Genomic DNA, 26,798 nt, shown 5'->3' on the forward strand with positions numbered 1-26,798 from the left:
GGGCTGGAGCACCTCTCCTATGAGGACAGGCTGAGAGAGTTGGGCTTGTTCAGCCTGGAGAAAAGAAGGCTGCAGGGAGACCTGATCACAGCCTTTCAGTACCTAAAGGGGGCCTATAGGAAAGATGGGGACAATCTTTTTAGTAGGGCCAGCTGTGACAGGACAAGGGGTAATGGCTTTAAACTAAACCAGGGTAGGTTTAGACTGGATATAAGGAAGAAATTTTTTACAATGAGGGTGGTGAAACACTGGAACAGGTTGCCCAGAGAGGTAGTGGAGGCTCTATCCCTGGAAGCATTCAAGGCCAGGTTGGACGGGGCTCTGAACAACCTGATCTAGTTAGCGGTGTCCCTGCTCCTGCAGGGGGGTTGGACTAGATGACCTCTAGGGGTCCCTTCCAACCCCAAACATTCTATGATTCTATGATCTTTAAGGCTTCTGTCACAGATTTCTGGGAACTGTAAGGACAACTGTGTTTCATTTTTCTGGTTAATAATACAAATGAACTGCTGGCAACATCACATCAAAACAAAAGGGGCAGAATCAGAAAAACTGCTGAAAAGTTTACCTTTATGGGAAAGCTTAAGTCTTGGGATATTTTGTTTTGACGTCCCAGTGACTGGAAGGAACAGCACTGCTAAAGATAACAGGCTGCAGGCAGGTGGTATTTGGGAAGCTCTCATTCTGCTCTCTTCTTCTGTATCTTCTTTTGCACTATGGTGAAATACCTCGTCGCTTTTCAAACAATCCAAATTTAATCTGGAAGCAAAAAGAAAACATCTGTAGATTTTTTGCATTATTATATAAATAATAATTCTGAAAGCAAGCCAGGCCCAGCTTTAAAGAGTAGCTCATTTAACACATTTGCTACAAAAAGTATTTTTTTCCTCTACTATAAATCAGAATGTTGTAAATCTGTTTCTTTAATACTAAACTTACACACTTTGAAGTTTGAAAAATATGTAAACTTTTCAAACACCAATGTCTAACATAGCTAAAGTTTAAGCACAAATTGAATTCATGCAGTACCCATAAAAAGAACATTTGCCATTCAAAAGTGACCATGCAACTTGTTAGTTCATACCGCTCCATTGGATATCTTCATGTTTTATAACTCTCTCTTTATCTCAGTACAACAGCTATTGTATGTTTATACTAAGACTAGAATAAACTGTGATATCTCAGATACCATGGGCATACAAGCTGAATTACAAGTGACTACATAACCATCATAAACTTTCACAAATAAACTAAGAAAATTGGATAGAGCAAGAAGCTGTGCTCATTTTTAATAGAGGAAAAATTCAATGTGGCTGACGGATTTAAATGTGCTTTCAGTATGATATTTCCAGCAGAAAAACTGCCTCAGTTCACCCACCAAAATGTCCTATAAACTTTAATGAGTGGTTCATGCTGAGGTCAATAGGCTGATACGGAACTTTGTTAGCACAGTGTGCAACTAAGCCATCTTTGCAACACTCTTCACTTAATAACAGTCATTCATATTCCATAAATCTTAAAGTGGTTTGCAACTGAAAGTAATTATCACTGTCCTTATTTTCCCTATGAAAAACCGGAATCATAAAACTTCAGCGAACCTAATTCCTCAAGGTCACACTGCCACGCCAGCAGCTGAGCAGAAAGCAGCAACAGTTCTGCTGTCCTCATTGTACCCACTTATAAGGGATCCCGTTTGCCCAATAACTCCACTTTTGCATATGAAATTATTTTAAATGGCACCCTGAGTTCCAACAGCAGAATGTGATGGTTAATAAATCACAGAGGTCAGAGCATGAAAATATCGGTGAGAGCAGATCCTTTCCCCTGCAAGTGCATGGTATCAGAGGTCAAGGGAGACAGTCAAATGACAAATGCCAGTGTTTGAGTAATGCTGTAATTCAAGGAGTAAGGAAATGTTATGGTTAGTGGTGAGATTAATGGCTCCTGACTTGCCGTGAAAATTCTTCTCTGAAATAAAATTTTCTGTACTGAAACTGCCTGATTAAAAGAGTAATCCTAGTGTCCACATCAGCTGTCACTTGCACAGACATCAAGGGAAAGGCTCCTTGAGAGCCCATAAGAGATGCAGCACAGCTTGTGGCCCTGGAGCCACTCCACCGGTCTGGCACTTAAGCTTGCAGCAGCGCTGGTGCCAGGCACCTCTGTGAGCGGTGGAGGCATCCAGAATCAAGTTAGCACCTCGTGATACAGGCAGTACATGCTTCCTGGCATGAAGGGATGGGAACGAGGACCCTTTCAGTTCTCTCTGCCAGAGGTAACCTCTCTCAGATGAAGCTGGGGCTTTCTGAGCCTCCAGACCTTCTGCCAATAGAAAAAGACAAGGGAGTGTGCAGGAAGGGCAGAGGGAGGGGAACAATTTGTAAAATGCCCGAAGCATCCTTCCTGTCTCGGAACATTGAGCTTCTTTCTTCTCAGTTCTTTTCTCAACACTCACATTCAGTGTCTGAATGCACTACTTTTGGCCAAGTGTCATTACATATTCATGAGATGACATGGAAAGAAAATGAAACAAACATGAAATGCCTCTGGTTCATCTTTCCCTTCCTTTTATTAAAGTACAGGATCCTGAGAGAAGGCACTTACTTCTATGCCAGTACATCTATTTGTGGTTGTATTATGAAGGACTGCTGTTGACTAGACTATCACAAGGTTATATCACCTGAAAGGCTATTTTGGGGGGAACAAGGGGAAAAGAAGGGGTGGGAGGAGGGGAAGGACTATATTAAGATGAGAGACATCAGCCCTGTTCATCCTCAGTGGGATGATAGAGACAAAACATACTTCAAAAAGAAGCAATTAAGAGGGAGCCAGTCTCACTGCAAATATGCTGAGAAGTCATGGCTTGAGGGTCTGGGTCTCAGCCAATAGGGATCTCACTAGAGGATTTGGGGCTCATTTTCCGGAGGCAAAATACAGCAAAGAAGCAAGACTAAATCTGTGACTTATAGAAGAAAACAGTTGCCTGAATGCACTGTCATTTGCTTAACTGCAGTTTGAGGACCAGCACCAATCTTGGCCTTTTGGCCATGCCTCACAACCTCATTTTTTCATGTAGGGTCCTTTTGCTAATGGAAACGCTCCTTCTTTTTTTTTTTTTTCTTTTTTTTTTTTTTCTTTTTTTTTTTTTTCTTTTTTTTTTTTTTCTTTTTTTTTTTTTTCTTTTTTTTTTTTTCCTTCCCCCTTTTATTTGAATAATGTCTGTGAAAAACCATTTGCTTTAATTCTTGACACAAGGCAGTTAGTTTACACTGGAGGCAGCTGCTCTGTGAGCTCAAGCCAACCCTGTCTTGTCCTAGATTCACTGCAATCTGGCCAGATTGTCACATATATTTTTAGTTTATGATGATCTTCTAATACAATTCCAGCTTCTACACAGAGTCCTTCCAGCAGTCTAATGACTAGTTCAGGTTAATGAACTTCAGACCAACTAACTGGCCATTAATCTTCAGGAAATATCCTTCCTCTCTGTAACATATGCAATGTCAATCAGTGTCCTGTGCTTAAAAGAGCCATAGTCACGCTGCTCAGAAGTAATCAGACCCATGAACAGAAATAAAATATAAAACCTCAAAGCAAATCTAACTCCCTCATTCTTTCCTCCCCTCAGAAGTAAGAAGAGTTTTGTCAGAGGAGGAAAAATTATTATTTCCTCTATTTCTCCAATACTTCTGCTAAGCACCAATGTTCTCTAAAACTTTCTCATTATGAACAGACCCAAAATAAATGAGGAAAAAGAGTTTTAAAAGAAAAATGCTGAGGCTAAAACTGCTTTCCCATCTTGGCTTCAGCTAGGAAATATCTGCACTGTGTTAATTATCACCTGTGAGACCAACTGGGGAAGGAAGCTAAGCATACACCTCGCTGAAATAGGGCTATTTCCAGTGGAATAAAGGAGCTATTATTTGCCCCACGTGGGGGTGGGAGGCGCGATCCTGAAGAGGGGCCGAGGAGCCTGGCACCATCCTGCTAGGACCTCCCTGTGGGGCTCATAAATTCGTAACGGGCTGTAGGTTAAAACTGCCAAAAGACAAAATGTTGATCTTCTGGTGTCCTGCCATCTTGCCAGAGAGGCGTAACTGGCACATGTGTGATGTCACATCCCTCAAATGAGGTGTCACCTCACTGCAATTGGTAGATTTAGTGGAGCCTATAAAACAGATTGCTCCGAAGCTACTGTCTGAAACAGGAAAACCTGGAGCCAATTTACTAAACATAATTTATTCCAGGCCCTTTGTTGCAATAAACAGAGCTCTTCAGCCTTCACAAACACACAGACAGTGGGGAGTTCAGTTTTTTCAGATTGTGCAGCTCAAACCTATCGAAATGCAAAACCTCACCCTCACAACTACTGTGTGGGTTTCTGACTTCTGGTGTCATAAAGTCCAGAGCTGAAGTGACTGTGACCCATCTGCAAACACACACTTTATAAGTTCATGTAACTCAATTTCATTCCATTACAAAAACCTATAAGGAAATTGAGGCTAATTTAAAACCTGTCTCCAATACTAGTTTTCCAAGGCCATTTAAAATTCGGAATTTTTTACTCCAATAAAGAGGACAATGAAAACAGCCTGCAACAAATACAGAAAAAGCAATTAACTAAATGGTATGGCTAAATTATACTGAATCTAATAACAATGTTACAAACTGCAAGTAACTACTGGAAATCTAGAGCAACCTTTGAGTTAGCTCATTTTGATTAAAAAAAAACTAGAATAGAATAAATAGAAAAATGTCTGATAGTCACTATGGACTTATAAGCAGGCTGACTAAGTTACCTAGGCCATTTAGTCTCAATATGTAAACTATCATCTCTGTTGCCTGAGTTTTTCTTTCTTCTCCTCAGCTATCCCTGCCGGAGCTCTTGGGGATTTATTTTATTTTTCCATGGAGCCAGAAGAGAGTAAAAGACATCCCTTGCAAACATCAACCAAATAGCATGTTTAGCCTGATAGGTGAACATATTGCTTTAAAGGATTTAAAAATAATTAACTGCAAAATCAAACAAAAAGTACCCCACCTACAATTCAAATGTGTTGAAAGGTACATTATCTGTTTACTCATATTGTACACATACTTTATATCTATGCATTCAAATTTAAAGCCCATTACTTAAACTGCAAATATACAGATATATGTTTCAATGCATTTACCTGTAGCTGTCTCATCTATAAATTATCACGCATATTCCAAGAGGAAAATTACTATGGTTGTCTACTGTGTGGTTCAAAACTGTACTGTAATCATGATCTGGATTCGAATATTCTGTGTTAATAAGAGGGAAAACTACAAGGATACATGAGGCAAATTAATAACTCATAACAGAATAAAAATAAAATTATATCTCCAGACTTACTTAACATCCTTAACTTACTTTTTAAATAACAAAGATTACATTCATCCAGAGCACAATGAAACTATGTTCTTGTACCCCTTAGATAGATGGTCTGTTGATATGTTATTTGGCAGAGGAGGCTTTTCTCTTCATTGTGAAATCCCATTTTAAAGCTAACTCCATCCAAGAACTGGTAAACAATATTGTTCGTCTCTATTCCCTCATTTATTAAGTAGCTTCTGTGCTGTTTATAGTGCAGCAAATGTTCTCTTCCGGGATTCTGAAAAATACTTCTTTTTAAAAAAAAAACCCAGATCAGTATTACATCACTTCCCAACACTAGCAAAAATTACTGAATAAAAAGATAATGGTACGAACAAAAATATTACATGAGCCTACAGCAGGTGATTTTTTTTTTTTGTTATGGGTTTTTTTTCTTAAAACATTGGTTTTAGTATATCTGGGGTAGATAAAATTTTGCCATTAAGCAGACCTCGCTATTGTGAAATAACCAGATGAAGAGTAAAGACTGATACGATGCATAAGCCAGCTTATAATGAGTTTTACAAAGCTTTACAGGCTTTACCTTTCCTGAGCTCCTCACAGGATTTATATCCTATCCATTCAACACCAGTAATTTGGAAGAAAAATCTCTGATTCTCACATGAGAAGAGCCAAGTAGAGCAAAGAAAAATGAAGAGACTAAGAGATAAAGAGGATGCAACTGAGGGAGCAAAGAGTTAGCAAAAAATCTGGGTTTGTTGCAGAGAATCATCTGATAGTAACTGAAGCTCTCCAATGGGTAGAAAATATATTTGAGAATTAAATTGGATTTTTTGTTCATTAAGGTAAACTCAAGGTAAAGTAATCTGGAGACAAAAGTAATAAAACATGAGAGAAGTTCACTTATTTTGATTATTTTTTATATTTTTCTGCATCTTCCTGAAGCTATTCTACCAATAAAAGCATTTACAAAAGGCATGTAGCCTGTTTGGAGTAAATACTGGTCCGAATGGGTAACCTTGCCAGAGTGGTTTGTGTCACACTGCTAGGAAGAGCTTATCTGACCATGAAATTTACTGTCAGGCACTTAAAATTATACACATAGGAAATGAGCACTTCATCCTCAAAAGATACCAGGATATTTTTCAGGCGAGTGTCAGCAGGGTCAGGATTACACCCAAAGATTTCACACAGACATAGAAGAAACCCTTTCAGAATGTGACAGATAGACAGCCATGCACACAGACATGTTATATATCCCTAGAAACGGTGATTCTGAGAAGTTTTATCTGTGGCATTGTATCTTTTGGACATACAATGCATAAATCCAAGACTGATGATAAAACAAATGCTACTCTCTAACCCTAATTCTTTGTATATTGTGTCTCCGTAAAAAAAAAGAAAAATAAAACCAGACCTATAGTTTGACATTCTATAGTCTGTTTCTCAAGCACAATATCTATTGTCCAAGAAAAAGGGCAGGATGGAAAGCAACTTGTCATCTGATAATGATATTGCAAAGAGGAGATAGACAGATGAATAAAATGTCCCACCAGTCAGATGTGTAACTGATACCTTCCACACATAAACATCTACATGCCTTTCATTCTGAGTTAGATGCGTATGCATCTCACATGGATTTCTTTCTTTTTTTTTGTGGAAGGAACTATGACTTCAGATATTACGTCTGTAATAACAGCTTCCCATAGGCTCTTTATTTAGAACAGCATGAGAATACCCTACACGTCTGATCACTACAAAAAAAGAAAAAGAAAAAAACACAAGTCAAAGAAGAAAGCAGCGTACGGCACGATTTAGCAACACATGAGAATCAAAAGGAACCCTAAGCCAAACCTCAGTGTTACATTATTTTAAATACAGCATGTTTCCCCAGCAGACCAAAAAAACTTCTCAAGCTATGAAAAGAAATTCTAAGACAGGTTTTGTAACTTTGGTATCCAAGAAAAGAAAAAGGCAGTAGGATGAATACTCCTAGAGATATAAATGAAAAGGTAGACTAGATGACAACCGCTTCCTGCCGAGTACCGTGACATCTGAAGGTTTTTGAAGACAGCCAGAAAATTTTCCTCCAAAATGTCTGTCACCACCTGCAGCACTTGGGGTGACTTGGCTCAGCACTGAACAGACAGGAAGAGAATGCATGCAGGAGGATTTGCCTGCGGAACGGCCTTGGCGTGCCGTTGAGAAAATATTGAAAAGCCAGAAAAGTGTCATGATGGCCATCAGAGAAAAGAAATGCTCATTTTGGGGAGACCTGTCTGATCATTTAAACACTAACAGATTGCATTTGTCCTGCTAAAACCTGAATTAACCCCAGGCAGCACTGTCAAGCCAGCTAAACCACTGATCCTGCAAGTACCATTCTTTTGCTGGAAGAAACATACGCCTGCAATGGCCAACTCAAAGGAAGGATCACAGTCTCTTTTTCACCTCCAGGAATTCCTGCCAGTGTTTTGCTATGGAAAAACTGTTCTCTGTACCTCCTTTCACAGGAGACCTTCCAACATCTAAAGAGGTGGAGCATGAGTCCTCTAGCAGTGACAGTTTTATTACCAGAGGCCCGGACTGGCTGGTATTTCTGGGGTGACCAGTAAATAGTGGCAATGGGGTATTTTACAGGTCAGTTACTTCAATGGAGACTTACCCTACTGTGTATTTTGCATGCTTGTGGAAAACACCACTTGATGGGAAGGTAGCATAGCACTCTGGTGAATCAAGTCCAGACTTACTCCTAGGCATGATACAGCAGCAAGGTAAATAACCGAACATAATCTGAAAACATATAGCCAGTGAGCTGTCTGCATGGATATGTCTATAGATGCAAGTAGGTAGGGCTCTTCTGTCCTTGACCCAAGTAATCCAGACCTAAGCCAGGTCTTACTGTTGCATGGCTCCATTAATTGCATACTATACAATAATAGAGTACACATTTCAGCTATACCTGCATCAGAGGCACCACCAGCCAGCCAACTCTGTGTGCAGGCAGGGATACCTTGGTTCTGCCTGCAGCTACCCAGCCCATCCATACAATCATAACCCAGCAGACCCTATTAAGAAAAAAAAAACAACCAGAAAAAAAACCCAAAACAAACCCTCTCCTCCAAAATTGAAAGAAATAAAGGAACGAAGATTTACATTTACAAATATATTTATAATCGTAATTTCATTTCACATCAAATATTTTATTGTGCTAAAATTTGTAGCTAGATTCATCTGATGTAAGCAGAAATGTATTGCCAACTAGTTTGGAATTTTCCTTAAATGCTTGTAGGCACCGCTGTATCTAAAAGCAGCCTATGGGGGTCTCAAGAGAAAACTAGAACGTTACTGATATTAAGGACAGGCAACTGCATGTTGTAGTTAGCATCTTAATATAATTAACTATTTTTTAATTATTTCTATTGTACTAATCCCGATGGGGTGTTTCATTAACTGCTGGCATTACTTAGCTCATTGCTAGCTGTGTAAAAGTGTGATCTGATAGTTTTCAAAAGAATTCAGGCTAAAACAGTTTAGTGATGGTTAAAAAATGTGCACTTCATGCGGCAGCTGGGCTTTGATCAAATATGTTCATTGTATATCCAATGGCATATTTTCATAGAATTCCTTTCATTGACGTATGGCCTCATTCTTTGATGCACTGTCAGTGAACTCTGTACCACACAGTCTGCAGGGCTTTAATACATAAACTACAGTATAGGGAGAGACATGCCGGAAGGATTTTAATTTACACTTCCAACAAACTTTGATTTAATAATTAATGACTACATATTTTAACTCTATTGGAGAAGTGTTTTTTATATCTGTTGCCCAACTAATTTTGGATCAACAATTTGTGCAGCCAATATGTAAAATGATATACATATGAACGTGTACAGCGCAGTGCAGAGATCTGTGTTGGCACATTAACCCAGTTACTATATTTTTAGGACAAATGTATTTTCTTCCTAATTTTTTTGAAATGTTTGATTTCATTTACATTTGGCAGATGTGTGACAGGGAACCAGCAGAGCCACTATAACACATCCCATTTGTAAGCTTGCACAATTCACTAACTTAATGTGGACCTATTCCTCTTGACAGGTTTCCCTCAGATACTCAGCACCACAGCACCCGAGCTGTTTAAAAGCTTTAATGTCTCTATTCTCTATCCTTGTCATTATGAGTTAATTGATTTTTTTAATGTTACCATAGGAGATGACATCACTTGCATAAGGTCACACCAGCAGTTAAGACCAGTACCCACATCCCCTCAACGTCCAGGCAGTGCCTTAGTCACCCAGCCACCCTTCTCACCAGGGACTACACACTGCTGGCTGTGATTCCTGCGGTGAGATCCATGACTCACAGACCACTTCTTCCAGTGTTTTACTCTTGATTTAAGCCCTTATGCAAACGGCAGAAAATTGCAAGCAATCAGTTTCATTTTCCATAAACAAAAACTTCACAGAGCTGGATAAGGAGCAACGCACAGCCAGTGTGAGTTCAGATGGCAACTTATCAAAGCTTTAATAGCTCTGTGTTCACTGATCATCAACTTTACCATTTTCAAGGGTTAGAACGTACTGCTATCAGGCCCTAAGAGAACTTTCTGCTTGTTTTGCAGCAGAAATCAATTTATATTTGGTGCAATAGAGATGTTTTGCTGGTCTATTTTTAAGCTGCTTTGTGAAGAGCGCTAGCCTGACAGTTCCTGGAATCTGAAACAGCCATACGGAAAAAGAAAACAAGAATTCAGGCATCACCACCTCCATTCAACACAGAACTATTTCCACTTTGGTTTAAAACCACAGTCACTTTTCTTTGTCTCGTGAGGACAAAGTGAGGACACAGAGTGCACTGATGAATCAATACTTCACTGAAAAATAGCAAAGCTTTTTAGACAGTTAACCAGTTAGTTACTGGGGAGTTACCATAACCAGAAGATTAATACAAAAAAGGTAGGATGTAAAACAGCACCTCTAATTTCTTTTTCCCCAGCAGACACTTGTTACCTAAGAAGATGAGGCAGACTCGATCTTGAGGGAGTTCTGAGACTTAATTTCCTACAAGGATGCTCACCACTAGAAAAGGGTCTCAGAGAACTTGTGGATTCTCCATCTTTGCAGACATTTGAAACTCAACTGTACTTAGCTCTGAGCAATCTGATCCCAAACTGAAGTTATCCATCCTTTCAGCTGAAAATGGGACCACATGACCTCCTGATGTCCCTTACAACCTAAATTTTTCTAATAGTTCTTTTAACAGCTAAGGGACAGAGGAATAACTGAACTGGATCACACATTAAAGGTCTTTGGCAACATCCAACACCTTTCCACTGATCAGCTTGAGGCTCTGACAGCCATCAAATGGCTTTTCCTACTCTCTGGTGGTCAACTTTGTCTTTCCAAGACTCTTCTGATGAGGACAGTGCCTACCTGATCTGCTCACAAATCAACTCCTTTACTACTGAAATCTGACTGAAACCAAGAATGCTTTCCTTTTATAAAACTGCAGTATATATATAAAATTATTATAAAACTTTTAGAAAGCTGCAATAATTCAAGAGCTGATTCACAAGCAGATAATAAATCCCTGTATCAAGAACAGCAATATGTGCATAGGACAAGTACACACAGAATAGGTACAGATACTACATTAGCTATGTAACTTAATCCAGTATCTCAGGTCTGTCAGGGATTGTTCACCCACGCAGTCCTGGTTTGCCCATCCCATGAGAACCAAACACAGAACTGAGCGTCAAAATTATTGACACTGTATTTGAAATAATGCTTTTGTCTAAACTGATGAGATAAGAAGGGGATTTCTTCCAGGAATCCCCACTGGAGCTAGAAGAGGAGGCCAGGTGAGAAATACCACTGGACGGACTGTTGACGACCAAACCAAGCCAATGAGTTCTCCTCACCCCGAAAACAAAATATCAACTATATGTTCCACCCTGACCTCTCTTTTCTGTCCAAATTAGCAACTCCTTCCTGCCAGTCTATTATCTCCCAGCTAGATCAAGAAGTGGAAACCACTGTACTTACTGTATTAAATGCTTCTCAAGGTTTTGGGGAGAAAAATTACTAGAAAGGATTTGGCCTCCATGCTAGTTTACCTAGAAAAAGGATGTGGTGGAGAAGATTAAGTTGTGTTTCCATAGCCATGGCTGAGCAGGTGGCAAACATCCACCACAGGTGCTTGTTCTATAGAAGATCCCAATCCCCGGTAAAACAGGCACCCCCCAAAGAAACTAGGGCTAGAAGACATCCAGGAGCCTTCATGTCTGATGAGCCCTATGTAAGTTTATGAAACCCCTTGTGATCATCATGATTAACTATCTTCCGTAAGCTATTCCCCACCGGGCTTTAGTGCTTTTAAACCACTGACCCCTTGAATTAAAGAGGTAGATTTCTCTTTTCACAGATGTGACTCAACACAGGGAGGAATTCAGAGACGTCTGAAAACAAAGTCAGGCAGAATTTAAAACAAAATCCTTCAATGACATATTTAGAGAGTGATGGCTGCAGCTGGAGCTTACAAATATAACAACTAACTAAATGAGCATGCATTATACAAAAGCCTTACATGGACAGACCCTGTGAAGGGCAATTTCTTCACAGGAACCAGAAAAACAGAACTACTAGGAATAAATTATCAGAAATACTAGGTATTGGCTGTTCAAAAGGAACCATTGTCCATGGGTTCTTCAGCAAACTGAACAGTAACCACTTCTAAAATGAGGAGATAGGTGACAACCTGTTAGACAAATTAATCCTTGTGGGGTTTTTTTAATTTATTTTTTTTAATCTGCAATGCAAAACTGAAATTCCTGTGCCTGGAAAGGAATAAAACATCAATAAGATGTAGTTTGTAAAACTTATATAATACCTTTCATAAATTCAATTTAAAATATGCAGTAACTAGTACATACATCATTGAGTCTGCAAAGGAAATATATTCCTACTATTCCAGTTTCACAGCTGGGGAAGCTCATGCTAAATGTACTCAGCAGCAATCCTCGGAGGACTTGAAGTGAATAAGGAGTGGAATTGGATTATATTAATTAACAGTTATCAATGCTACTATCTTAAACATGATATGCTTCTTCTGACCCAGTCGAAAGGGCTACCTGACACAGCGTATCAGTTTTAAATAAACACACACAAGGGTAAAGATAAACTTTATAAAATGCAACAAATATCTTGAAGATACTGAAGCATAGAACATGGTTACAGAGGAATAAACCTATTGACTATCTTCACACAGTACTGCAAAAGCAAAACAACAACTCCTGGAAACTCTGCTTCCCTTGTCTGCTCAGCTGGGGTATGTGACTTGCATTAATGGCACAGGGAATAATGTACTTGCACTCAGACCCAGGGCTAGCTGATGTCAAATGAAGTTCAACCATTCATATTAATGGGGATCAGCATTTGTCTGAGGGAATGGAAGTCTCTTAGACCTCAGGGTCACGAATTGACAAGCTATCGAACGTTTTCTCTGTTGTGCTGACCATCCTCCATCCTCAATGAGATCAGCTGTCTAGACCCTTAGTCCCACTACAGCTGCTTTGTGCTCCTCCCGAGGCACAGAAAGAGCTCATTGCTAATTCTTTCTGCATAATGTGCAATTCAGGGTGAGGTCTCACAGCTCCCTTTCCAGGACGCACAGAATAGTTACATTTCTCTGGAACCCAGGAAAAACTTAGACACATACATGTAAACTGTGAGTTTTGTCATTCTGGAGATCTGTGATTGACTGAGACATATGGTGGCAGAAGTGCCATCAATGACACAAAAAAAGCCCACCGAAAGCATCATTTAAAAAGAACAAAGATGACTAATAATTTGTACCAAGAAAATTATTGCTAAACTGCTATCGTCTCACACCACTAATAAACTGGGGGGAGGCAAAAGCAGTTTTTCTTGTAGATGGACTTTCTGGAAAAATACCTTCTCACAGTATTTTTTCTTGACAGGTTGCAGAGTATCTGTAAGCTTGTGGGTTGTAATCACTCTTAACGATCAGCAAGCAGTTATTTCAGATGGCTGATACAAGTCTGTGGCTGATTTCATCTCCCAAAACATTAAAATATGCAAAAAAAAACCCTGCAGCAGAATTTTATTTTTATTAATATTAGGTAGAGCAATTTAGTGTGTAAGGACAGTTATAATTTTCAGCATCTTCATTAATACTCATTATATTAAGAGCAACAATAACAACACCGATAAAAATAACTTTTTAAAAAAACTTTTTTTGCAACAACAATTCTGCCAGAGGCAAATTTAAATTTTATGTATTATAAGTAAGTAGGCTGTTTCCAGTGACATTTACAAGTTATAACCCAGCTCTTGCAGTCAGGGCATGCAGAGTGAGTCAACTTTAAAAGCCTACTCAAACCTTGGCATCTTTATTCCTTTAGAGGCACCTCAGCCACATTCTTGTTTTTCAGAAGTGCTTGTGTAAACATTAAAAAACACAAAACAATAAAAAGATACGAATCCAGTATGCAAGGCCAATCCTAACAAAGGATGAGACAAATGAAAAAAACAAGATTAAAATAAATGCCTTATGTGCATAATAAATTTCAATATTATGAGTCACTGAATTGACTCATGAACTACAAATTGACCATGCCCCTTTTAATTGTTCCACATAACGATCTCCTTTCTTAAAAAGAGGAGCATCTTTAGCAGACATAATTGCTACAGCTGATGGTTTGTTTGTTTATCAATAGTATATGTGTACTGTAGTGCAAGTTACGGTACTTCAGCTTGAAGGACATAGGAGAGGTGCAGCTAGATCAGCAAATGTCTTTTGTATGTACTTGGAGAGTTACCAGGAGAAATCTCCAAGAAAACAATGCAAATCTATTCCTCACAGTAATATAAGATGAAATGGAAAAGCTAAAAAAGCAAGACTGCAAACCTATGCGGTCAGTAACTGAGAAAATAATCATATTTGAGCTTCTTTCAACATTAAAGTTGTCTCTCGGTTTGCTTTCGTTAGTAATATGTATCACAAAACACATTACTGATTTTCTACATTTAAGCAGTTCTGGGTTTTCTCCACCTTCAACATTCATTTCCTGTTCCAGAAAAACCCTCTTGCACAACAGCTCCTTACTTAAATAAGAACATAAAAATGTTTGTAATGGCAAGACTGAAAGCTCATCCAGTCTAGTAGTCTGTTTTCAACAGTAAGTGTAAGGAAGAATAAGAATAGAACATTTATGTATGATATTTTCCCACCCTTAGTTCTCCCAATTCTTTCCATCTATTTTCAGCTCAGGAGAGTTCCTGAGCGTATTGTGGCCTGTCTGTTTTGTAACCCCCAAGTAGATATCACTTTCAAGTACTTGTCCAGCCTCCTTTTGAGCCCTTGTAAAATTCTTGCATCTGCAACACCCTCTGGCAAACAATTTTGTATGTCTATAACCCAGCATGTGAAGAACCACGTCCAAGACCAACACTGCAATGTGATAACATATTAATTTCCCCTCATATACCAGCACCTTCATAATATTAGCTAGAAAGTAGATCCCACTGGGCAATAAAAACAAGAAGGTTCTGATTGAGTCGTGAAGATCATCCAGCTGGTCATCTAACTGACATTAGAGGCATTACACATGCTACCTCATTATTTTACTTTGTATAATAGACTCACACAGTGGCTGGGAATTTAAGAGAAAATTGGTCAGAGAAAATTAAGAAGGTGATAGTAGTGGTCAGCTCCAATGAGTGTTTGCTACTGAAGAAAAACATTTTGCTATGGTCACTGCACAAGATGAGATGTAACATTTCACAACTAAATCTTTGGTCAGAATCCAAGACCAGTTTTGAACATTCAACCAAAGAAGTTTTTGCCAAGGTTGGCAAATATATGGGTGGGGCAAAATCACAGCTTAGATCAGTGAAAGAGAAACCCTCCAGGTTTCACAGCCAACAGTAGCTCAACACCAGTAGCAGAAGGGCTCCCACTCATTGTTCTTTGTGAATGCCTTCAGATGGTAGGATGCAAAAAGCATCCCGGTACCCAGAAGTTGGGTGGCTCTGTCACCTCTCTCCCTGACAAGGCCCTCTGCCTCTCTCACACCGCAACAAAATTCAATTTTACTGTACCGAAATGGCCAGGTTTTCCCACACCCAGAACTTGTACTGTCATTATAAATGAAATAAAAGGGGGGCAAAAAGGCTTTTGTTTTTGCTCAAATTGATAATATTTCTTCAGAATATTCTGTTCTCAAAATTGTTAGGATAAATCATTTAAGAAATTTATTTTAAGATTTACGCTATAAACTGTCTATGTAGAAGTAGAGTTATAAGCTCTATTGATCTTCATGTTTCAAGGTGTGAGTGCTGTAAGAAACAGTATCTTGCAATTTAGGACAGTAAAATCGTGAAGATTTATGTCTTCCATTGAAACAACTGGTCTTACCCACTCTTGGTGCCAGAATGGCAGACTGGATGAGCTACTTGTTTATTCCAGTCAGAGGCTTCCTTGACTTCTGGATTTTCTGTTAAGATATGATGAATGTCTTACTCCCACTGGAGAATTTTTACTCTCATGAAGTCAACAGGTCAGAACTTGGAATTTATAGCTCATGAAAGGGATTCCTCATTTGAGTTTGTTATATTCTAGTAGGTCAGTAGACAAATATAAATACTAAAAAAACCCCTGTATTTTATATACTCCATACTTATACTTCATACATGCATAGCCATTAATTTAAGGGTCTGTCAGAATACAGCTTCTTTAGCAATATCCCACATAGTGAATCATGAGGGGTAGTGAATATCCAAATGGGTTACATCTCATATAAATACTACAGTAAACCCTATAGAAAAAGCTTCTTTTCCTTTTACAACAACAACAAAGTTTTCAACTCACTATTATAAACTCTAATAATTCCAAAGGATTAAATTAGTTATATTTACTTATTTGGAATAAAAAATTATTTCATTATTTTGTTTATATCTATCAAATTTCAAGTTTCAGGTTAAGTGGATCATGATAATGTAATGACATTTCTATCATTGTCTGGTGAGGTTCACAGCTGTTTCAAAAAATACACATATTCAAAAGTTCTGTCACTTTTTTTTATCAAAAACTAACTTTAAAATGTTGATGGAAAAGATTGCACTTTCTGAAAAAAATCCTCATTAAGTTTTAAAGCAGAAAATTTGCAAGTCCTTTTTCAATTACAGCTGATTTTAAGATTTTCCAAAGGTAGCTACAATTTGGCTTTGATCCTGCTATTGCGAAGTGCCAGAAATATCTAATTATAGCAGGGAAAATGTTGTGTGCACACATATGTATGTGTTTGTCTACAGTCTGCATGAGCAATTGAAAAATATCCAACATATACACACAGCAAACCACATAATTAAAATTATTCTTATGCAGAGTAAGTTTGTCTTTAAATTAGAAAATAATGGAAGGACAGCAGAGACTTCTTAGTACTAAAAAATAATGCTCCGTTTAATGAGTAATCCCTGAAGCATATGGATGTTTACCTCACTCTGGGCAAGTACTCAAGTACATGGATAGACAATTATAGTACTTCAGCTGATGTACAATAACTTCTTAAGCAGCCGTGATGCAATGACATTCTTTCATGGGCTTATAGACTGCATTTCTATATTTTCTTCTATGCCAGAATGACTTTTGACTCCCAAACACTAAATGGCCAAAAAAAAATCAGCATGTTTAAAGTTAGGATGCCAGAATCTGGATCCACAAAGCACTAGAGACTGGTAAAAACTGGCACCTACGACTGAAGTCTCTCCGAGTTTGGCAGGTACTGTGTCTGAATCTACTCCACCTTCACAAAAATAAAATAATAATAACTTTTTAAAAAGACAGACAAGATTTTGCAATAGGAAAAACACAATACTGCTAGGTTGCATTTTTTCTTAGATGAATAATGGCTCGATAGCAGACTTACTAATATGACCAGTTGGTTGAATATGTTTCAAAAAAAAAAATTAAACATGTAGACACAGGCTGTAGATTAGTACATGCTGGCAAATGGCTTCAGAGAGTCTCCAAGTTTTGCTTTGGGAGAACAGCGAAAAGAAAAGATATTGCTAAAGCTTCACTTCCCAACACTTTTACACCACTTATTAAGTGTAGGGCACAAAGTTCTGAGACTGATATTTGACAAAAGCACAGCTTAAATTATAAAAAAAAGAAAATTAAACAGATGAATCGAGTTACAATGAACATGGAACCTCTCAAAAACACATTAGCTTTCTTTCAGCTATGTGTTAATGTTTAATCAGCTATGTTTCATCATGAATGCAGGACACAGATTTCATTGCTTGGGTCAATCCTGCAGAGGCTTTTGAGCACCTTCTTTGGTGTGGTGGCTCTTCGCTTCTCAATGAAATCTGTGAAAGCTGAAGGCAGTACTTCAAAATGTTCATCAATTTTCTAGGCTTTTAGACTTTATATAAAAACACTATTTTTCTATTATTTCATATTACTAGGTAAGGAAAGTTAAACACAAATGGAGAATATACACTGTACTGCTTTGTAATATGTGAACCCTAGAATCTCAGAAATGCCCGCTTCTCTGTATTTCTTTCAATGTATTTCATCTGAACATCTGGCTGCCAATGTAAAAGCAGTTTTAAAGTAATTTGTAATATTGTTATATCCGTAATAGTCTAAGGATATACATGATGCAAGATTCACAGAGAAGTAACTTGTGTATACTCAGATCTAGGAATGCAAGGTACATATATGAGTGCCTTGTTCCATAGGGAATTACTGTGATTCACCTGAGTCTGAGTTTCCACCTTATTCTGACATTACTTCTGAAATATTAAAACCAGAAAGCATTTTAGGGGCTTTTTTTTTTTAATGAAGCAGAAAGTACCAATCAATGGCCATCTATATTTTTGTTGGCATAACTCTGTATTTCACACAAGGGACCTTTGATATCAAAGCATGGCTGAAATACCAAAATTCCTTCAAATACTTATCTCTTTTAATGATAACTACAGCTGCAGTCAAAAGCTGCTGCCCTTGGTATCACTTACATTCCCACAGGAATATAAATTTCTGAGAGGCAAGGTTTTAAAAAAGGTATCCTTCCCAGGGTACTGGGGGAACACACAGCTTTATTCTTTTTATGCTGCATAACAGTAATATTGGGCTAACATGCTGAAATAGACATTCTTTCTTTTTTTTTTTTCCTGAAGCTTATCTATTCTAACATTATTAATCTGAAAACAAGCCAAAAGAAAAGCCAGGAAGAGAGATCCAGCAAATTCAGAATTCAAATACTGTCATTTGGGCCACTGAACATCTTCAGTGGAAGCAATTTAGTCCAAGGCACGGGAATATTGAAAAAGAAGCATTATGAAGAGACACTACTGATAGCTGGTTGCTATATGTTTGAGATCAAAGAGGATCAAAGCAAATACAAAATTGCTTGTAGATGAGGTAATAATGTACCTAGTGATCTTGAGATTAATTGCTTAAATATTCAAATTTCTACATTTCATTTTGAAAAGTGTATATTTAAAACCCATGAGTAATCCAACAATGATAATCGCAAAATAGTAATATAAAATTAAAATTTAACATGAGATCTATTCCAGCCTTGAATCAAAATTATTTCTTTCATCACGGCAATGACATTTTTTTTTTAAACCTAGTGACTATATCTGTTTAATTTAATTCAGAAGTCTCTTCTTATCACTGCAGTTTTATTCATACATGTTATTCAACGTGCACTGTTATAGCTCTTTGATGTATATTTCCAAAACCAGAAAAAAACCTAAGACCGAGAGACACATCACCACCTCTTGCAGAAATGTCACTCATGCTATGAATAAAGCATAAGCTTAGAAAAACATCATCACCCAACAAACAAACAGCATTTACTGAACCAAATGCATGTGTCTGGAAATGTGCTCCCGCGCTAATTGGAGGCAGGCTCTGGTGCCGTACTGCAGGACGCCGCAGTTGAGAAATCCCTCAAACTGGTCATGCAGAGTTCAGCGCGCTGTGCAACAGCAATTGCTTAACTCTGGGGGCAGGAGGTATGGCGAGAAAGCTCATAAACCAGACTGGGAAACAATGCTGTCATTTGTCATGGACAACCTCGGCGATGTGAGGAAACCACTGAGAAGGACAGGGACCTGAGTGAAGCTGCCTGTAAAGTAGCCCTGGGCCATTGCAAAGGGTGAGCCCTGCTCTGGGGGACAGCTGAGACTGTTGTACAGCAGAAGAGCTCTGGGAGCTATGAAGGGTAGGTAAGAGCAAGAAAGGATGAGGCCTCCTGAGCAAACTGGAGGTCAGAACCTGTTCCTGCAAGTGCTGCCCCTACATCTGTATTCTGCTGTGTCAGGCTGGACTGGGGCAAGCCTATGCCTGGGGCACCATGGTGGTTGGCATGGGAGGGATTATTACCTCTTGTTAGTTCTCCTCTCAAAAAATGGAGGAGCACCTAGATGAAACAGAAATTATTTGCTATCCAAATAACAAAAGTTGAATGGAAACATGCATACCCACAGTTGGCAGATTGTCTTATCCACAGAGACTATCAAACTGGGTCACAAGACACCCAAAACCTCTATGGTTCGGATACTTTCACTGGGATCTGGCCCTGTCTGCTATCCGAGTTGGAGGACAGAAAATTTCGAAACCCTGCAGCAACTCCTCTCCTTCTTTCCTGCGTGTCAGGCTAACCCTGACCCTGAGTGTATCTTCTAGTTCAGCCTTGTCCAGCATGTGGTTCCAGGCAGGATGTTGCCTGTAAAACCCTCATGCATTAATTCCACTGATTAGAGCATTCAAAATAAAAGCAGAGCTTTCAGAGGGGGACCAAAAGGCAATGTTGGCTTTCCAACAGTAACATGCTATCAGTCACAGCCAAGGCCGGGAGCTCATGCGTTAGTGAGGTATTGAGCTAACATGTCTTCACAAAAACTTATTCGACCCGATCAGCCAGACTGTGGACCCTGATTTCTCTGTCTGACAGCCCTGTTCATCCCCGCTGGGTTGGACCTTGCCCAGTCCCACCGCTGGTAAGCTGCAGAGCATCTCTGTGAAAAGCACCTGCAAAAGGAGTGGAGGGGGAGGGAGAAACACTTCAGACTTGGTAAAATAGGTTTAATAGAGTTGGAAGTGAAAAAGGGCTGAGCAGATTACCCTGTGTGAACTGACTATAGGAACAATACCCAAACAAAAGACAATCTAACACAACTCTTACAACAAACCCAGTTCTGAAAGACAAATCTGACAAGGCAACATATTTTTTAAAAATCCTCAGGATATTAACTGCATATTTGTGTGTTGTATTAAGAAGACTAACGTCATGACAACAGCTCAATTTAGCACAAACAATAGGCCAATAAATACAATACTAGTACTTTAAAATAATTAAATAACCATTTGTTCTTGCATTTATGTTGCTTCCAAATACTGGCAGCATTCCTTCAAACAAACAAACAGATCCTTTTTTTTATTATTATTTTTGAAGATTACATGTTGGCAGTAATTTAGGCAAATCTGGACATTTGTTCCACTCATCTGAGGTGGAAAAAACAAAGACACATCTATCACATTGTATTTTCACTCTTAGAAAGCCAAAACAAGGGCCCTCCAGGGAACAAGAAGTTTAATTATAAACTATCACTGCAAAACAAGATAGATTCTGGGACCTATCTCTGGGAATGCATTCAATACACTAAGTCAATATAATCTGAAACGTAATTTTTTAATTTTTTTTTTTTTTTTTTTAAATTAAAGGCCATGGCCTCCTTTTGGTACAAAAAGAAAAAGGCAGCAAAATAGTGATCAATTACAGAGGCTCGAAGTTTGGTGCAAAATAATCTTCATAATATAGTTAGGGATTCTTAAGAAGCAGTCACAAAAACAGAAAAACACAACCAGTGCCATTGATCAGCAACCTATTTTTAAACTGTGCACTAGATTTGTGCTCTGCAATACAGAGAAAATGTGAAGTATAAAATAAGAGTCAGAGTGCACAAGAACATCACCTTCTCCGCACTGCAGTTTTCAGTTTCAGTTCCTATAAAGCTGCTTATCGTTGTTGCTTCAGTTGTCACAGCAGAAGCGTTTTAATGAAAACCAGAATTGCTCCCATATTTTTTGCTTTTCACCCTCCCCACCATGAAAAAGTTGGAAATTTATTCCAGAATCTTCAATTTCAAATATTTTTTTATTCACACATGATGCATCAGATAGTTGGTTCATTTCTGTCCACAGAAAATTCCTCTGATAGGAAAATATGTTTCTTAATAAAGAAAATTTAAACTTATAAAAAAAGTTGAAAGAAGTTGTAACCTTCCTACAGCTCAATGAGTCTACTCAATAAGGCTGCATTTTAGATTTCCATTGTGTAAAGGAGAAAAAAATGAGTTATGTCAATAACACTGTCAACAAGGTCAAGCCCCATAGGAATCCCTATGAATTCCTTCTAAAATCCTGTGTAGATCTGTAAGCTATGTCATGATCTTACCCACCACATCGGTGAAGCGTGGAGCTTATTTTAAACAACTGCATACTGACAGCCTAATTCTGTTTTCACAAAGATGAACTGGATCTCGAGAAAGGCATACAGCTCTCTAATAACACGAGAGGTGTCCATCAGGTAAATTGATTCTCCTGGGAAATTCCCCATTTGGGTTGCAGAAGTAAACATGAAAGCTTTGCACTGAATCTAATTTAGAGAAATAAATATTGAAGATTCCATGTTCTAAAATCCACACGTGACATTAAAGTTGAATGCTAATTTACCTTTTTTAAAAGGATACGTTTCTCCTTAGATCAAATATATAAATTGGTAAGAATACTGTTACCCATGGTAATACTATTGCCCATGTTCAATACCTTTGAAGGTATTCAAGCCTCTTGAGATCATGCAATTTCTACATGCGATAAACAAGAAAATGCAGTTTTTCTGCCTAAATTATGATGACCAGTACTTTAGAAAAGCTTACAGTTGCAAATAGCGATTATCAGGTTATTCATTCTCATTTTCCTTCTTCAGTTTTTCCCAGCAATTAACTCCCTTGTATTTTCCTGATTGTCTTCACATTTTTAGGGAAAGTAGCAGAGATTTATAATAAAGACTTAGAACAAAGTCTGTATCAAAAGAGCTGTATCAAAATAACGCAGAGACTAATCAGTAAGGGACACATTGTCATGTGCCCACTGACTTCAATGAAGTTCCACTAATTAGGTAGAAAAGCATAATGGCCACTATGACCCTATAATATCAATGATAGACGTGTTCACTAGTACATAAATATTTAATTTATCTTAGTTTCAGTTCTGAATTCTTTTGACAGAATAATTAGTGAGCACATTCATTCAGATAATTTGAATGAAAGTAGAGCTTGTCTTCAACAAATTTAGTGTAAAAATATTTGATAATATCTCTAAGGTTCAGACTCACCTCCATTCAATTTAGGTACCTGAAAAATAGAAGCTGGCAGCCTGGTCACTCAAAGCTATGTGCATAACCAACAAAGACAAACAATATCCACCAGAAAGTGAATCTACCAACCTGAGCTGCTTAGTGCCTTCTCTTGATTCTACTTAAGTATCAGATCCTATACCGGAGGAAAAAATGTAGGTCTACGATATCACCTGTTTATCTATTTGATTACACCCAGACTAAATAAATGCCTCCAAAAAACAACAAAAAAATTACTAGTACATTTACTTTTGTTTCTCCATTTCCAGATCTACATATCGTTACTGCCTACATAATGCCCTTCACTGAGTGTCACTTGCTGAAACATCATAAAACCCTGACGTGTCTGAGCATGGTCTTCTGCTGCAGGAGGGGAAGGAATGAATCCCTCCCATGTTTCTGCAACGGGCTTTTATCCTTCTGCTACTAAAAAGGAAAAATATATCAGCGATGTCAGGTGTACATGTCCCTATTGTGGTAGTATTCTCACTTGAGAGGAAATGAAAGAAAAAGCTACGCAAAAGGGATTCCATGATAATTGAAATGAGAAGATTACAAGGCCAAGGACTGAAAAGTTACAAGTGTCAGTGCTACAGCTGGAATCTGATGGCAAACAACGTGATCCTGCTCCTCACAGTAAGTCTGTGAAGCAGAGGGGAAAGTAAGGGCAATGTTTTTCTAAGCTCATTTAAAAATAACAAGACATTTCTACTTCCTTGGTGTCTTTCTCATTCAGTGTCCACCCTCTGCAGGAATGACCCAGAGGTCCCAAGGAACACATGCTTTCTGATTGCATGGTTAAAAAATGCAGCCTGGTGCATATACATTAGAGAGAGGGAAGGAATGAAAGTGCAGTTATCGTTTGGGGTCCTGATAAGGCAAGTTATTTCTCATTGTTTCCAATGGAGGGGAGCATGGCTGCAAACCACTGAAAACTGACATATCTACATGTCTGTTAGTGCTTTGTTATTATTAATCAAAATGAAAACAGTATTTTCTTCTATTATCTGTGCAGATATACCCTCTGTATTCAAGTAGTTAAAGAGAGGTCTGATCAGTCCTGTGTACTATTAAGGGTTATACCCCTGCTTCCTCTTGTCTTCCAAAGCAGTGAAGTGTTCTCCTCAGTGGCTGTCGAAGAACCAGACTAGATGATAGAATTGCCATGTCGGTTACCAGAAATCCTCTGAAAAAGTGACAGAAGATTGCTGTCCCGGAGGTACAGGAAATGGGCTGGGGAACTTGTCCCAGTCCTAGACTAGAAACTAGAAGTAAAGAAAGAAAAATCTCTTCTTTTTTATTTACAAAATTTGTAATTCTTTTCTTTTTATACATATACATTTGCAAATGTAACAGAAGCAAACTGATTCAAGGAACTGAAAACATATCACTACTGTTTCTTAAGGGCCCATATTAGTCAGACCATCCATGACTACCTTCTCATACTACTTCTGCCCCTGAGGTTTGGGTAAAGAGCAGAACAGCTTTCTTCTGGAAGGTCCCAGGACATTTCACTTAACATCCACCTCCTAGTCTGGGTCTCACTCATGTATTTCAGTTCCTCTCCCTGTGTGGCCATATTGGGAGCACTCATAAGCTAAACCCACAGGAAAGAAAGAGAGACGAACAGGAACCACGGAAGAGCCTGCCGGGACAGATTGAATAATGTTCCCAATTTGTTAAGCACTAGAAAATGACTGAACTTCCCCAGTGTTATTCTTTTATCATTCTTTTGAAATCATGAATTAATGCTTTTATTCTCTATGAAGTGGTGCTCTAAACACAGTAACATAATGGTGAAGTATTAGGAAAAAACTAACGTAAACATATAATAATAATAATGTAAATGCACTGACATATGCTTACGATTACTGTTACAAATGCCTTTTGGGAAGGCCACACTGAATCTTTAAAATTAATCTTTAACTGTGGCCCAAAATTCAGGGTTCTGTTAAATACATTCAGCCTGAATCTTTCTGAGTTTCCATGTGAAGAAAGTATAGGCTTTCAAAACAGACTGAGTCTGGCCATAACACAACAGGATCAGAGACATGCTTCTGCCGCAAGGGAAAGCACTTCAAACATCAGGGTGCCAGTCTGTCAGCACTTATCACTCAGTGGGTTATACTCTCTCTCCAGCAGATTCCCCTTCCAAACTTATACTTCAACACACTCCTGACCTTGCTGCATATGGCCCCTTCAGCAGAGTTCAAGTCTGTATCATGTAAGACATGAAGAGTTTATTCACTGCTTCTCATTATCATCTCAGAGCTTTGTTCATTGTAAGCCAAAATTGTTTACTCTGCAGTTTTGGGGGCATTCTTAGAGGAGGAAGGGATGAAGAAAAGTCTAACCAAGAAGATGTTATGCTGCAAAGAAAATGAGCACACATCGGCCCGTTCATGAGCAAATGATTTCTTCTGCGCCTGTTCGGTGTGCAACTTTCCATCCAAAAATGGGATGGAAACTGAGATGGCCAGGCCATATTGCGCTCCAGCTAATAAAGTGTTCCAGATCAAGAAAAACAGGCAAGGCTGCATCACTCTGGCCTGCATTGTATGGACTTTTTTTTTTTCCTTTGAAACATTCCATTTGCTGTTCAAGCCAAGACAAGAAAAGAAACATTTTTAACCTTAAGGGTTTGACATAAGCCTACAAAATTAAATAGCCAGGGCTGAAGTGAGGCAGGTTTTACAGTTCTTAAGTAGCTACCCTTTGTTCCCTCCTTGACGGTACAGTTACAGTCAGGGAAAACATAGCAAGCTGAGAGCAAACAAGTAAGAGCAGATTCAATTTGCAACTTTCAATTTGCAATTGAAATCTATGCAGGTCAGGGCCACATGGTACTAAATACAAATAAAGAGCAAGTGTCAATACCGTCCCTGATGAGCTTACATCTAAGAAGACAAAACAAACAAAAGATGGGTGGAGGAGAAGCCTGTGTAATTACAGGAATAAGGTACAGTCACCCCCAGTGCAATCCTGACTTGAGCTTCCAGGCCCCAAGCCTAAGCCCATATCAATAAATAAAATATGTCAGACACTATCTGCACATCCTGAGACAAAGCAGCCTGGCACAACTTCTGTTCATACAGCTAAAACCTCATTGCCTCCAAAACCGAGTGGTGTCATCCATGTTGCCTCCTGGGAGCCCTCCACATCCCCCCAGCTTACGATAGGGCAGGTGGGAAACGTGCTAGCTGACAAGAGCAGAAGCCAGGCCAGTGAGCACGCTAACAAACATCACAGGCTATTGCAGGTCAATACCATCTTTTGGCCTTGTTTAACTTGCAACTACAGATGTGACCCATCTGTCTCTCCTGCAGTCTGCTTGAGAGTCCCTGCACTCACAAGGGAAACGTGACACTAACACCATCAACCGAGCAAGATAGGCACTCAGTGATGCAGCCAGCAAAGTAACCCTTCAAGTTTTGGCACTTAAAAAATACTGCCTTTCATTGTGTAATTTCTATGGAAAATATGGGACGTGGCAAAACCATGCAAAATATTCCGCAGTGTGAATACAGATGTCTGAATTGGGCTAACATGACCATCAGGTAGAAATTAAAAAGGGAAGGGGGTTCTTGGTTTTGTGAGGGTGTGGGCAGGTAAATTACAGGTGAAATCTTTGAAATTTAACTCTGGTTTTAAAAAAGGCTAAGCTAAAACATCATCTGTTATTTTATGATCACTGGAACTCTCTGTTTTCAAAAAAGCTTTGACAAAGTTGGAAGAAAAACAGCAAACAGCTGATATCCACTACAGTGCACACAACTGTCCTCCTACAAGATCCTGCTCAGGGGCATGCTTTTAGAGCAGAGGTTCACTGACTTCTCTTAATTCACCTTCCATGAGTTATGGACCTCAAAAAGAGAGGTGATAAAAGCCATGCAAGCATTGCTGTGAGAGGGTGGTACTACGGACCTCCGGTACTTGTCACGGCCCTCGTGCTACATGTTGTCACCTCTTCTGCTA

General features: G+C 38.7%; 1 protein-coding gene across 6 annotated transcripts in view; it reads right to left on the bottom strand.

Annotated features, from left to right (window-relative positions):
• The window catches only part of SEMA3D (semaphorin 3D), a 150,931-nt gene that overhangs the window by 105,183 nt on the left and 18,950 nt on the right, over positions 1 to 26,798 (bottom strand). For 4 of the 6 annotated variants that reach the window (XM_035901097.1, XM_035901094.1, XM_035901095.1 and 1 more), the window contains one exon: positions 569 to 759. In XM_035901097.1, coding sequence (XP_035756990.1) covers positions 569 to 683 — 115 coding nt within the window. In that variant the 5' untranslated portion in view covers positions 684 to 759. Of the gene's footprint in view, positions 1 to 568; positions 760 to 8,024; positions 8,048 to 15,802; positions 15,866 to 26,798 lie in introns of those variants that run through there. The other 2 variants (XM_035901098.1, XM_009645662.2) reach the window with 2 other exon arrangements.

Source organism: Egretta garzetta, unplaced genomic scaffold (assembly GCF_000687185.1).
Source record: "Egretta garzetta isolate BGI_Z169 unplaced genomic scaffold, ASM68718v1 scaffold148, whole genome shotgun sequence".
Classification (NCBI taxonomy): Eukaryota; Metazoa; Chordata; class Aves; order Pelecaniformes; family Ardeidae; genus Egretta; species Egretta garzetta.